This window comes from Pleurodeles waltl, chromosome 10, assembly GCF_031143425.1.
Source record: "Pleurodeles waltl isolate 20211129_DDA chromosome 10, aPleWal1.hap1.20221129, whole genome shotgun sequence".
Classification (NCBI taxonomy): Eukaryota; Metazoa; Chordata; class Amphibia; order Caudata; family Salamandridae; genus Pleurodeles; species Pleurodeles waltl.
In genome coordinates, this window is record NC_090449.1 from 339,257,971 (window position 1) to 339,272,919 (window position 14,949).

Sequence of the window (14,949 nt, forward strand, 5' to 3'; positions counted from 1 at the left end):
TCCAAGACCTCGGGGTGATCTGGTATGTCGAGGCACAAGAAGAGCAAGAAGTCATAGCGGTCTTCGACTTCCCCCTCATCTGTCGGCCGACACGATGACAGAGCATTGTCATTCTAAGCCTCATTCTTTGGAACCTGCGCTGACTCCGCACCTCCACAACTTACTGAGAGCTGCAGTGACTCCTTCCCATTTAAAAGATTTTTATGAGGCCATGCGTCTCATTTTTGGGAAGTCTGACGCCGATGGGCCCCTAAAGATCCAGTCCTGGATCAAGACCTGCACTGGTCGTGTGACCTCAAACTTCTCTGGCGCAGGTCCCGAAGCTGGCGCTCCAGGCACCACAAGCACCCTCTGGCGGCGCAGACTCCTGCATGTGGCCAGATGGGCGTCGCTTGACACCTACTCGGATGCTGGCTGGAGCTTTGCCTCCTAGATCGTATCCTAAGCCCTATTTTGTTGGGCTGGGGCTCAGGGAGGACTGGCAGGGGTTGCCGGACCCTTTAGAATACCAACCTTATGAGGAAGGAATGGACTGGCGTGAGAATTTGGGTGAAGCCAATGAACTGGACACATCTCCAGATATTGGTATGCTTTCTCCTCCTCCCATGGCTACGGAGGAGGGAGCCTCTTACGCAATGGTGGTGAGCAGGGCGGCTAAGTTCCTGGACCTTCAGCTACCCTCAGTGGAAGTCAAGACTAATCTCTTGAAAGAGGTGGTGCAACTGTGAGCTTCCACATCTGAACCCCTGCTCCTGTTCAATGATGCCCTCATGGATGTCCTTTTGGGTACCTTGTCCAAACCCACCACAGAGGCTTCTGTGAATAGGAGGATTGCCCGCTGACATCACCCTGCACCTAGGGGACCCATCCTTCCTCACACAACACCCTACCCCTTAGAACTTGGTTGCCCTGGCCTCAACTTACCATGGCGTGTTGCCTACCGCACCGCGCCGCTGGATAGGGAATCCAAGACACTGGAATCATTTGAGAAGAAGATGTTTTTTTCTGCAAGCCTGGTATTGTAGTCCATGAACACTGCATGCCTTTGGGGCCATTATTCTCACATTTTGTTGAACATGGTTGCGCAAGTGCTGCCACAGTTCCCGGAGGAGGCCTGGGCTGTACTCTTTCAGGGTATTGCTAATGGGAGAGATGCAGCAAAGGTCACAATTCATTCCAGACTGGACATGACTGACTCGCTTGGCAGAGCTGTTCCAACAGCAACTGGCCCTGAGGCGCCACGCGTGAATGAGGAAGTCTGGCCTTTTGGGGCATGTCCAAGTTCCCTTGTGGACCTGCCCTTTGATGGCAACTGTCTCTTCGGAGACAAAGCAGATTTGGCACTCAAGCTCTTTAGGGATTCTCTGGGTATAGTTAGCTCCTACACTCCTTTTGTGGCTATGGAAGGGGATTTCAACTGTGCCCATTACTGCCAAGCCCCTGTGTAGCGCATGCTGCCCAGCCTCTGCGTGGATGAGGGAGAGTACACACTGACTGTGTGGGTCAGGTGGCCCGAATGTCTAGACAGTCCATCACCACACCCCCTCTGCCGCAGCCTCTAAACCCTTCTCAGTCTGCCTCTTTACCACCATGACACCCAGTTGGCAGCAGGATTCACCATCACGTGCCCCACTGGCAGTCCATTATCTTGAATAGGTGGGTTTTGCAGCTCATCCTAAGGGGATCCTCCCTCTCCTTTGAGTCTACTTCTCCCTCCATGCCACCATCTTATGACGGAGGATCATTTTTCCCCTTCTCTGCAGGGCAGTCAAGCTCTCTTGGCCAAGTGAGCCTTAGAGAAGGGTGCTGGTGCCGGAAGTAGGCTGTGGTTGCTTTTTCCCCTGCTTTCTGGTCCCCAAAAAGGTCAAGGGCCTTCACCCTATTTTAGTTCTCTGAATCTTCAACCTGTTGCTCAAGAAAGATAACTTCAAAATGCTCACGTCGATTCAGGTCTTATCTGCTCTGGACCCAGGAGACTAGATGTTAGCTTTAGACTTGCAGGATGCATATTTCCACTTTCCTGTCCTGCTTGCCCACAGATGTTACCTGCGGTTTACGGTAAGTCACAAGCATTTTCAGTTCACTGTGCCTCCATCTCGTCTTACCAGCGCCCCACAGGTTTTCACCTAGGTGATAGCAGCGATTGCGGCTCATCTGCGGAGATCAGGGTTTCCAGTCTTCCGCTTTCTTGATGACTGGCTGTTGGAGATGAGCTTGCCCCAGGCTGTTGTCTTTCATCTCCAGACTACGTCAGACTTCCTGCGTTTGCTGGGGTTCACTATAAATGTTTCAGTCACACCCCTCTCAGATGCTTCCTTTCATCGGAGCTGTTCTGGACACTGCAGGTTCGGGCTAATCCTTAAGATCAGTGAGTCCAGGATATTCAGGCTATGATACCGGTGTTTCAGCCTCTGTCCTGGATTTTGGTGAGACTGACTGTAAGGCTGTTGGGACTCATGACAACACCTGCGCCGTGTGCTATTGTAACAAACCGGTTAGGTTGGGGTTGTTGACCTATTGTCAAGGAGCTCTGTGTGTCTGGATATGGCTGGAACAGCAGGGCATATCCTTGGTTGTTCAACATTTGATGGGCTCTCTAAATGCCAGAGCGGACATACTCAGCTGAAGATGCCTAGTGGATCACGAATGGCATTTCCACCAGGAGGTGGCACAAGGTCTCTTTCGCCCAGTGGAGCGGTTGGATCTGTTCTCCTCAGCTGAGAACCCGCAAAATGTCAGCAATTTTGCGCACTGGAGTTTCCATGGTGGCTCTCACTCAGATATTTTTCATCTCATGTGGGACCCAAGCCTCGTGTAAACCTTTCCGCCCATATCACTTGTTTCCCAAAAAGATCACAAATGACTGGGTTAAAGTCATTCTTGTAGCTCCGGACTGGGCACGGAAAGTCTTGTATCTAGAGTTAATGAGCATGTCTATCGATGCTCTGAACAGACTGCCTCTTCAGGAGGAACAGTGAAGGTTGGAGCAACAGTGAAGGGTTCTTCACCGGAACCTGTCCACTCTCAGCCTTCTTGTCGGGAGATTGAGTGGTGGCAGTTGACAGCTTTTGACCTTCCTCTGAAAAGTATGTAACATCATCTTGGCAGCCATGTGTCTCTCCAGCAAGATGGTATGTGCCTGCCGTTGGAAGAAATCTGTGGCCTGGTGTGCAGAAAAATCTGTTGATTCCCTTTCTGCCTCTCTCTCTGAGGCTTTACTTTTCATTCTTTCCCTTGCCCAACAGAGCTCTGCCTTGGGCACTCTTTAGAGCTATTCATCTTCCATTTCTGCTGTCTTGAGTTTGCCTGATCATGAATCCCCGTTTAAGTCTCCTATTGTACATAGGTTCTTCAAAGGTCTTACTCCGGTATTCCCTCCCTCTCCATTCATTATGCCCCAGTGGGATCTTTATTTGGTTTTCACTTTTTTGACGTGTGCTCCTTTCGAGCCCCCCTACAATTGTCCCCTCAGGCTTCTCACATTGAAAACAGCCTTCCTTGTGGCAATTACATCTGCCCGCAGAGTGAGTGAGTTACAGGCCTTATCATCTAAGCCACCCTACCTCTCTATATATCCTCACAAGGGCCCCTTTTCTGCCCAAAGTGGTCACGCCTTTTCATGGTAAGCCAGTCAATCACCCTACCTACCTTTTACGCACCCCCACATCCTTCTAAGGAAGAGGAGAGACTCCACTTCTTGGACCCCAAAAGAGCATTGGTGTTTTATCTTTATCATACCCATGAGTTCCGGGTGGACAAGCAACTCTTCGTGGGGTATATGGGTGTGAAGAAAGACCGGGCAGTGCAGAAGCGAGCCATCTCTCATTGGGTCGTGTTCTGCATCAAGATCTGCTAGGAAGCCTTCAGGAGGTGGCCAAAAAGCAACCTCCTGAAGGCTTCCAGGCTCATTCCACCAGCACTAAAGCTGCAACCACTGCAGCTGCGTTAGTATGTGGAGTTCCGGTCCTGGCCTTCTGCCAGGCAGCAACGTGGGCCTCTCTGCACACGTTTACTAAACACTACTGCGTGAACAGTCAGGTCCGCTGGACTGGGCACTTTGCTAGTTCAGTCCTGCGGGACCTTTTTGTTTGAAACTGGTTTGCAGACCCTCTTTCGGGGATGGTATTGCTTGGGTATCTATTCATAGGTAAGGAATCTGCAGTTATGTTCTCCATCAGTTTAACAAGTTAATTACCTTTGATAATATCCTGTAGAGAATATATCTAGCTGCAGATTCCTTATCAACCAACCTATCCTGCCTGTTCTGCGATCGGATATCTAGGGGCAGGGACTTCTCTTTCAGGGCCTAGTTTTGACCCACTAGTGGTCAGCGTTCTTCATGGCTCCACGCTTTTGTTGAGGAAAGTCATGACAAGAAACTGATGTTGTCGTGCATTGGTGCACCTATATAAGAATCGCAATGTCAATTCTTTTGCGGACAATGCCGACAATAGACATGGAGCTGATCAATGCCACCTAGCATCGCGCAGGTATACTGCTCATGAAAAATCTTCTGGATCGAGTCTGACGCCTGGAAATAATTCACAGATAAGGAATCTGCATCTAGATGTAGTCTCGACCAGATAAGGTGTTACCAAAGGTAAGTAACTTGTCCATCCTAGCACTTCTCAATGTGTGAGTACCTAGCAACCCAGAAATTGTATCTATAGCTGATTACCAAATCCTGTTTGCCACGGTCACGGGTGTGCATGATATACAACCACACCTCCCACATTGTTTAAAGTACATTCCAGCTCCCTGTTTCCCATTTATTGCCTTCTACCTTAGCGCTGTCAGGCTCTGACACTACTTTGTGAAACTATTGTTATTTTTTCTTGCAGCACAGGCAGTGTACTTTGAAACTCTCGGGATTTAATTCATGCATGTGCATGTTCCATAACCCCGTGTCACTTATACTCTCTGGGTCTCCTGCTTAGGAGCTAGACATTGAGTGCATAAGTATGCTATGTATGCCTTAACCAGCAAGGGGTCTTTTGCTTCCATGCAGATCAAAGTGATTGTATCTCACTGAAGGCATTACAGCCTAGTTTCTCTTAAGAACATTGTCTGTCACAGAGCCAGGCTGGCAGGCCCTCACCCAGGTTCTCTTCTTCAATGGTCAAGTCCTTGAGTCTGCATCTCCTGGGAGATGCTATCCTCAAGGACTGGATAGAGCAAAGTACAGCCCTGGGGAATTGGTTGTCTATGTGGATCAAACTGGGGTCAAAAGGTGTGGCTCTCAAACATCCTAGACCTCTTGAAATGATAGCACATTCGCCTCTCCCTTCCCATTTAAGATTTTGGGGTTTAATAATGGTGTCAAAGGTAACCAAAAGGTTCTGGAGTATCAGGATGCAAGGGTCGTCTTTATCAGGAAGCAATTTTCTTGATTTGTTAGTTAGGTATTTCCAGTGCTTAATTTGTGCTTGTTGTTTCCGATGCTGAGCACCGGCACTTATTGTTGAGGGCCGGTGCTTATTCTTTGCCCCCAAGCATTTGTTGCGGGTAAAAGACACATATGGGAAAGACGGAAGAAGAGAAAAACGAAAAAAACTTCACAATGGGAGAAAGCAGAAAGCTGCTGTAGTGGCAGGCAGCGGTTCCAATGGAATGGAGAGGCCCGAGATGGCTTCAGGTTTACGCTGCCTCAGTATTCCGTGTTCCCACATTTAGTTGCAGCAGCTGCATGTTTAAGAGTAGAGCTTTGAGCACCGGCACCTTGTTATTTACAAATTAAGCACTGGGTGTTTCCATGTTGCAGCATGATCTGAAGCTGGCTTGGTCAATTCACAGGTGATGGTTGGTGCTGATGTGATTTTGGATTTGAGTGTGGACTGCTTTTATGATGATCTTGCCGATGAAGCCTAGGTGAGTGATGCACAGTAGATGCCAAGGTCCTCAGAGTCTAGAGAGGGTTTCTTTAGGAGAGGGAGGATCTGCCTGCCCTGAAATATTCTGGGAAGATGCCCTCAGAGAGGGAGGCATTAATGATATTGAATAGGAGTCTGATGGCTTCTCCTGAGAGGGCTTTGATGAGGGATTAAAATATAACATGATCTCATAGGAAGTGGCTTTGCGGGAGTTTGCTGGCAAGCTGTGTGAGAGATGAGGTTTTAAATATGGCATTTTTGGATGCATCACAGATGAGTGGGAGAAAGAGCAAAAACATGCCTAGTATTGTCGATATTCTATCAAATCTTCTAGATTTTGTTGCTGAAGAATAGGTGGATGGCATTATATTTTTATGTGGATTTTTGGGATTGGACTGTCGGGTATTAGTTGGTGTATTTTTTTTTTTTTGTAGACTGTTTCTGTGTTGCTGCTTCACTCTTTAATTGTCTGGCTCCGTTCTTCTGCTAGTCATTGTCGCCACAAGGTTGACATGGAAAGAGATGAGGTTCACTCCTGATTATTGGGTGATTTCCTATAATTGTGTGCAAGTTTTGTTAGCCTCAAAAAAGACATCAAAAGTGTGTCTAACTGCATGTGTTGGAATTGCCACAATGTGGGAGATGCTGACGACTTTTAATTTTGCCACGATAAGTCTAGTTTGGCCATCCTTGGTTTGATTAAACAAGGTGTAGGTCTCCCAGGATGCAGAGGTTGTTCTGTTTTATTACAATCCAATTCTTAACTTTAGCCGGCGGTTTCAAGTGGGGCCCACCAGCACTTATTTTTGGCGCTCGACACTTATTTTTCCTCATCAGACTTTCACCCACAGCAACAGAGATAAAAACACACAAGGGGAGAGGAAGGAGGATGAGAAGGACGGAAAAAGGGGGATACAGGGAGAAAAAGCTGAAAAGAAAGGGAACCTGAAAGAGTGAAAGAAAGGGTGAGGGTGGTGGGCTAAAGAGGCATGAGGTGAAATCAAGACTATGCAGCTTTTTTATTCAGCACCATAAACTTCAAAAGCACCGGATGAGGGCTTCTAAAAAAACACTTTGGCCACCAGCACTTACTATATTACAAATTGGGCACTGTGATGATTATTATTTGAGGGTGCTATATACATCAGTAAGAGTAATCACAAGAAAGTAATAAAAGTTGAACAGTGTATTGAATTAGATGTATGTTTGGTCAGGGCAAAGTCTTCCAAGTTTAAGGTGCTCTAGAGAAGAATTGCAATGCAACCTCCAGTCTTCTTCATGTGGTTTCCAATCAGGATTCCTTATTCCAGTTGAAAAGTATCATGGTAGGTGAGTGATATCTCATCACTTAGCAGCGCTGCGGAAATGAATAGGAGGTAGGGAGCGGAGTATGAGATCAAGTGGTAAATATTCAAATGGTTCTTGTTTGTGTGAGACATGGCTACCTTACTTGGAGATGTCTCTAAAGTCTAGATTCCAAACCCCTCAGCAGCCCCGCCCTCACCCCCATCAGCAGAGCTCTGGTGCATAAATAGTTCCCTCAAGCTTTGGGAAATTAGATAAAAACACTCTGTGCCAGCATCTTCAGTACTAAGGAACACTTAAGGGCAAAGATTACGTTTATTGTAGACCAAAGCGAGGAGCCTTGAAAGAACCAGATAATGTGTTATGAACAGCATGGCCACATAATTTCCTGTCGAGAAGGACTGGAGGGGTTACAGCTTGTAACAATAAGGATGGACACAATGCAAGTCATGTGCTTCAATCCTTATAAAAGAGACGCTTATGGGTTAACACAGGGAAACAGTCAATTGAAGACGGAGATATGGACACTGGGACAAAGGGGATAAGGAAACTGCAACTGACAAACATGCACACAGACACAAGCACAATGAATCAAAGTCATCGACTGTGCATCAACACACATAGAAACTGACACTGGGAAAGGTAGATGCAACTACACCTCTAGCACACGGGGACAAATGGGACAGGGAGAGTTGGAAACTAGGACCATGAAAACCCTGGCACTGGACGTTTGTACAAATATAGGAGCAAGGACACAAATACTTATTTAGGGGAACATGAACGGTGTAGGGAAAGGCATACAGTGAGACAGGAACACTCAATCACGGGAAAAGGGAGACATACAGTGTATATGGTAATACCCAGTCAACGTGTACAGAGCTACCTTCTAACTCATAAAAGACATGGTCAAAGGCAAACTTAGTCAGTCAGTGATAGTAGAGGTAGCTGGTTATTGGATTGATCCTGCATTGTGTGTAGGGCTCTGTAAAGATAGATACAGGTGTCTAGGGCTTAGAGTCGTTCTCACGGGAGGAACCTCGGCGTTTTGGGGGTTCCTATTTTCAGATGCCCCACAGTCTGTGCACTGATGTAGTATGTATGCCCCGGCATGTGTTATTTACCAATGAGGCAGAATGGGTACATAGGTGTACATGTGTACAGGCTTATCTGTTGAGAAGTGTATCTTCAACAGTGTACGGTCAGCGTGGTTCTGCTTGCGTGTGTGCATGAGTTTTATTAGAGGGTGGTTTTATCCAGAAACCCGCCAGTTTAGTGTATTTCTGGGTCTGAGGTGGACTCACCAGCGAGTGACAGCAATCGTAAACTCCTCATGCTTAGAAGATGCTTCAATCCAAAATCTTGTACCTGCAAGAGACCATTAAATCTAGCATTACTGCATCTCTTCAGCACTTCCTTCATTCACAGATCTCACCTACTGGCCCACAATCCTTTCATCATTTAGCTCCTACCCATCACCCCTCCCCATCCTTCCACCCAGCCATCTCACATGTACATTTCCTGCAGTTTCGTCCATTTCTCTCTCTTCCTCTCTCCCTGGCTTCACACCCCTCTCCTCGTTTTCCTCCTTCCATCCATCCCTCCTCAACTCCCAGCTTTCCTTGTTGTGATTCCTTTTATTTGAGGAACTGAAAATAAAATGCCACAATGGTACAAAGACTTAACTTTTCGAGTTCCACAGATCCACACATAAGATGGCACTGGTGCAATATTTAGAAGATTAAGCCGCCTTGAAGATTAATTTCTTACATTCAGAAAAAGTATACATTTTTGCACATTTGGGCTTGAAGATTTAAAAAAAATGTGTTCCAGTGAACTATAAATGGTATTTGGACTAGGAGTTAATATCTTATCTAATCAGTTGCTTGTTAAGTGATGGTCAAGTAGAAAAAGCATTATTTTAATGAAATAATTCATAACTGTTAAAAACAATCCAGGAAAATGCATTCTCGGCTATAGTGTTGGCACAGCAGTTAACGTCTGATAATTTCAAAACTCTTCAAATATGGTATGTTTCTAATCACACATCATTCATACATAGCTAGACCATGTTCTCAAATTTGACGGTCGCCTTTTGATTCTTTGAAATGCAGTAGCAAATGACAAAATAGTCCCAACTTATCTAGGGGAAACTAAACCTGCCCAAGCACGAATCACCTCAGTTGGGGATGTTTCGAGGTGTTAATATTTTACAGTTGTGTATTTTTACGCGTAAATACTGCTTTCTCTTGAATTAAAATGGTGAGATGGACCCCTAACTCCGAGGCCAAATGCTGTTCATATTTGCTTTTGATATTTGCAAGCACATGTAGGAAAATGTTGTTTAAGACAGCATGGAATTGTGACTTCTTGCATTACTGACATCAGAAGGAGGATAGCCTTTTGGACTCTTGTATTTTTTGGTGAGTTTTATTTTCAGATAATCCATACAATGTATAAAAAACTGAATTGCTCGTATTTTTACTAGGACCAACAGGGCATTTTAGCTTTATTTTCTGTCCTCACATATCTTACAATGTTCCTGATCTTTCTGCCACACTTTCTTTGAATCCCTTTGTCTTTTCCTCTAATTTGCATTTATTGTTAAAACGCTTGCCTCTTTCTCGACAACTTTCCATGCTTCCCCTGCTTTTCTTCTTTCTTTCATCTTTCCTCATTTCTCTTTTTGCCTTCTTTGCTTGCTTGAGTGTTTGATTGTTTCCTTCCTTTCCTCTGTCTTGCTTTGTTTTGTACCCTCCCACCGATGTCACACAAGGTGTCTCTTTTGCTCAGTATTTCCTTTCCACCTCACCTGCATCCTTCTGCCTTCATACACTTCCTCGTTCGCTCTTCTTTAGCCTCTCATGCTTATTCCTACACATTCCTTCCCCCTGTTGCACCGTTTTTACCTCTCATGGCCTCCATTTTACTCTTTTAACCCATCTCCCTTCTCTTTTACATCTGCCCCTTAGAGCCCCTCTCCCCCTTCACCAGACACTCAATCATCCCCATAGCATCAGCGGTCTCAAGGGGCTCAGTGGTCCACAGATATGCAGTGTTTCCCAGGCTCCTTATCAGTCCCAAGCCCAGAGCGGTCCCATTACCTGGCAGCACCAGCGCAGATAAAGACTGCGGAGAGACGACATGGTGGACAGGTAGCTGAGGCCCGTATCTGTGATGCGAACACACCTGCCAAGAAAAACACAATGGTAAAAAGGAGTGTAACAAGAGGGAGACTTTCCCATCATCTGGAAATGACTGAATGTGATCAGTGGAGGAGAAATAGTATAGAAGCTCATCACGAGAAGCCTTCTCCTCAAGATTGGGAGGGGCTCTGGACATGTGAGATGGGATAGGCGAGTTCAGCATTTGAGGTGTTTTTTTCCACGTGAGATTTATCAGGGAGCTGGCCCTGTGATGTGGTGCAGGGCCCCTGACTGCGTGAGATGGTGAAGGGGTGTCTGCCTTATGAAATGGCGAAGGGTCACTGCCTATGACTCTGAGAAGGGGTAAGCGTATTCGCTATGTGAGGTGTGGGGCCACTGGCTCTGTGAGGTGATTGGGGGGGGGGTGTGTGTGTGTGTGTGTGTATATATATATATATATATATATATATATATATATATATATATATGCAGAGAGAGAGAGAGAGGCAGGCAGGCACCGGCTGCATTAGATGGTATAGGGGCACTGACCCTGAATAAGTGTAGGGCAACTGACTGTGAGATGGTGTGGGGGGCACTGGATGTGTTCGAGGGTGTAAATGCATAGACTGTGTGAACTGGGTTTGGAGTACTGGCTCTGGGAGATGGTGAAGTAGCACTGGCTGTGTGCACTTGTGTAGGGACAGTGACCCTTCATGATGATGTAGGGTCACAGGCCCCATGCATTTGTGTGGGAGCACTGGCACTCTGAGGCAGTGCCGGGGCACTGGTTATGTGTCGGTGAATGGCAGTGGCTCTGTGAAATTGTGAAGGGCAGTTGAAATTGGGTTGCTGGAGGACCACCGGTCTAATGCAATTGATTAGGGGCCGAGATGATGTAGTGGCGTTAGCCCTGTGAGATGGCGGTAAGAGATGGTGCAGATGTTTTAGCAATGTGAAATACTGCAAGACTTGGTGGCTGTTGTGGTGAAGTATGACTGCTCTCTATGGCTAATGGTTCCGAGACTTAAGACAACTGTGCATAGGGGTGGTGTAGGAGTGTTATCCATTGACCTGGCGTAGGTGCGTTGTCAGTGGTGAATGGTGTAGAAGCTCAATCTAACGGTTAGAAGTTTTTCTGCGGGGAGAGTACAGGGCACAGTCCAAGTGGACTGCAGACTTAAATTTATAGTATAGTAAAGCAGGCTGTGATATATTTTAATATTAAAAAAGTATTATGGTAATGAAAACCATTTCGACATCTGGGCACGGCACCAAAAAAGATCAACGTGCAAAAACACAACTAACATACCAGATGAGGATTAATATAAAAACAAAATTAAGAAAATATCATAGAATCAAATCGAAAGAGAAAGCTGATTGCAAGCTGTCAATTTCACTTTTGGAAATCAACATTAAAGTTAAAGCAAGCTTTGCAAGCAGTTTGCAGATCTCTAGCTCCTATTAGGGATCAAAGGGACAATAAACATCAAAGCACCAAAGAAACGTTACTGAAAAACTGTAAAGGCTTGATTAAAAAGCGTAGTGGACAAAATGTAGCTCACTGCAAAATGTAGCTCACTGTGATGGAATGAATCTTCGAAGGGCCTGACTGACCTCCAAAGACCTAAAAGCCTTGTGCTTTGAAAGACAGCCCTTTGATCTTTTTTTGTTGTGATGTGGTTCTCTAACAGAAGTCAGGCAGGTTGAGACACTACATTCCTTCTTGTTAGCATCACAGAGCTTAACACAACCATTTGCAATGCACCGGGTCTCGTGTTTGCTTGAGCAATTAGCATTGTAAACTCCTAACCGGACTTTTCTTGCCACATAAATTGAAAATGAAAATAAAACAGTTTCACGTAACTAACTGGACTTTTCTTGCCATATAAACTGAAAAGTAAAAGTTTCACATAAGCGAGCTGATGGCCACCATCAGTGCAAAGCAGACACACAAAGGGAAATAAAAGTTCACTTGTAGTGAAACCTATGGGCAAAAGTGCAATTATCCATGTAACCGGCAAAATTGCAATTAATTATGTAACAGGTTCGATGTCATGCAAAGCGCTCAACTTCTGCCCAGCGAGATCGCGCTGTGAAAAAAGAGAAAAAGTGGTCCAGAAACTGGACGGAAAACGTGGAGCCTCGGATGTTTTCAGTACTTGGTCACTGCGCTCGAGGAGGGCTAAACACCGGAAAAGGCATGACTTATGTATGCCTTTCACTAATGAAAGCAAGCTGATTTTAAAAGGCAAGCTCACAAACCAATGAAAAAAACTGACTTGACGTGGGCGTGGTTTGAAGCTCAAAGAGAGATTACAACACGGGACGGAGTGCTTTGCGTTCGCCCCTAAAAACGTAGTTTGAAAGCTGCAGCAACTACCTCTTAGTCTCTCCGTAAAAAACAGTGTCTTTTCATGGACACTTCTGCACAGCTCGAGGCTTCCCAGTCTGTGTGAAGGTACGTAGATGGGCCTTCCACATCATTTCTGTGGTGCTGAAGATTACACAGGGGAGTAAATTACTGCACCCATCCTCATGGGGGGTCTCCCAGGTTCCTAACCATGAACACAAAGCGGACATCCACAGAGCCGTTCTGCACAGCCCCGTTCCCATGGTCTGGCTCTTTGGCTCGACTTAAGTTTGCAAAAGCACCAGAGCACCTCGTGACGGTACAATATCTCACAGCAGTCCTGAGAGTTGTCTTTCTTCACCCAAGATTTCATTGTAAGGCAGGGCGGCACTACCTGAATAGTTTACGTTTCCTACGACCTAAGATGGTGGTTTGGCCTAGCACACAATCCACATTGTGTGTGTGTTTGCAGGACTTTCCTGCTAAATATGTGGCACACCTTCAGCTTATTATGCGTTTAAAACATGGAACATAAGCTTGCGGAAATAGTGAGCATGCACTTTTTGTTAAAAAAAGGACCAACACTCATTAGTCTCCTTTTCTGCCTCGAGTGTCCTTTCCCTGAACTTCGAGTCTGTTGACCTGATAATGAGCTGTCACCCACTCTACATCCCTCTCTCTTACCACAGCTTAATTTTAACCGACAGCACCTGGCAACATATTAGAGGCTTCGTAAACATTCAACCTCAGCATTTCAAAGACCAGGGTGGAAATAAAGTTGATAGAGTCTTCCTCTTCTAGTCACACTTTAAGTTCTCCAAGCATTTGATTCTCACTGCCAGAGTCCTGATCTCTTATACTGCGCCATTTTCTGTTTTTCACATTTGCGCTAATGACAGTACTCATTATTTCCATTTATGATGTTTTGTCCATAATCTTTACACAGACCGGACTTTCCATGCTGCTCATGTTTTCCAAGACAGGATCCTTGTCTGTTGAGGCGCTCCTTCCCTGGAATGTTGTTTCCACTTGGTGCTATGAAGGATGTCTTATCCCCGCTGCTCATGATTGAATATAAGTGGTGGAGTATTCTTATGTTCCAGGATGCGAAGAAAGAGCTTGAATGACACTGAGAAGAGGTTCCAAGCATACTGTAGTGAGTGGATCTGCTCTGACCTGTAAAACTACAACATACGGTGGGAGAGAATATCTGTTCTTGACCCTACAGTGGAATAACAGCTGCTGAGGTCTCTAAAGATCTCAAGCCTAAGGTAGACATAGACAAGTATCGAGGTCTAGTTCTGCATGTTCTACAACATTAAGTGTGACAAGTAAAGCGTGCGGTCTTTTAGAGGGATGGCTGTGTGATTAATTTTTGTTGAAACAAACCGGTAATGTGTGCAGTGGAGACCCTGCCATGAAAACGCTGGCGGAAAGACAGTGCAGAAAACAAGAGGGGAGCCCTGTACTGCTCATGCCTCCCTGCCAGCACCATTAGAATGTGCACTGTCTGCTTGGCAGACAGTGCACATTCCGAGGGTGCTGGAGTGCTAGCTCGGCTCCCTTAAAGGAGCCCAGGCCGATGTCCAAGCACTGTTCCTGCTGGTCAGCCCAGTGGGGAACACTGTAATACGTTTGGGGGGGGGGGGGGCATCGGTATGAAGGTGCTGTCCACCCTACGGCTTTGGCGGTCTGCTTTTAGGACCGCCAAAGTCATAATGAGGCCCTTTGTTTGTGGTGGATTCAGAAGGTGTTAGATGTTAGTTCATGTAAATGATCGGTAGGGTGATATATATATATATATATATATATATATATATATGTATGTATATATATATATATAGTGTAAAGAGAGCTCCTACTAGAGATTTATTTAGAAAGCTAGCAAGGGGTTCATTCTTTTGATAAGGTGAATAGATAGGGTGGAAGACTGACACATTGCAAGCAAGTAATTACTAGTTTGTGAAAAGGAAGGGGTTATGGACTGTGAGTCAGGACAGGGTAATTCACACAAGTACATATAGATGTGTAAGCCAGAGAGCACGCAGCTTTGTGAAAAAGTTGAATAAGGACATGCAATTCGGAAAAGAAGTCGAATAAGGGGAGTGGGGCACGCAGAAAATTATACATGTTCAATGGTTATAAATCAAAGTCCTTTTGTGCAGGGATTCTGCAGTATAGTTGGGGGAAGCTTGTTGTATTTTTATGCCATAGGGCCGATGAATATAGAAAAAAAGCAGAGTTTTTGCATGTTTGGCTTGTATTTTATAAATCATTATAC

The 14,949-nt window shown here is 45.6% G+C and overlaps 1 protein-coding gene across 1 annotated transcript in view; it reads right to left on the minus strand.

Annotated features, from left to right (window-relative positions):
• The window catches only part of FBXL16 (F-box and leucine rich repeat protein 16), a 237,595-nt gene that overhangs the window by 16,874 nt on the left and 205,772 nt on the right, over positions 1-14,949 (minus strand). The window contains exons 4-5 of the mRNA XM_069210550.1: positions 10,277-10,361; positions 8,477-8,540 (exon numbers count right to left, since the gene is read on the minus strand). Of these exons, the coding sequence (XP_069066651.1) occupies positions 8,477-8,540; positions 10,277-10,361 (149 nt within the window). The remainder of the gene's footprint in view (positions 1-8,476; positions 8,541-10,276; positions 10,362-14,949) is intronic.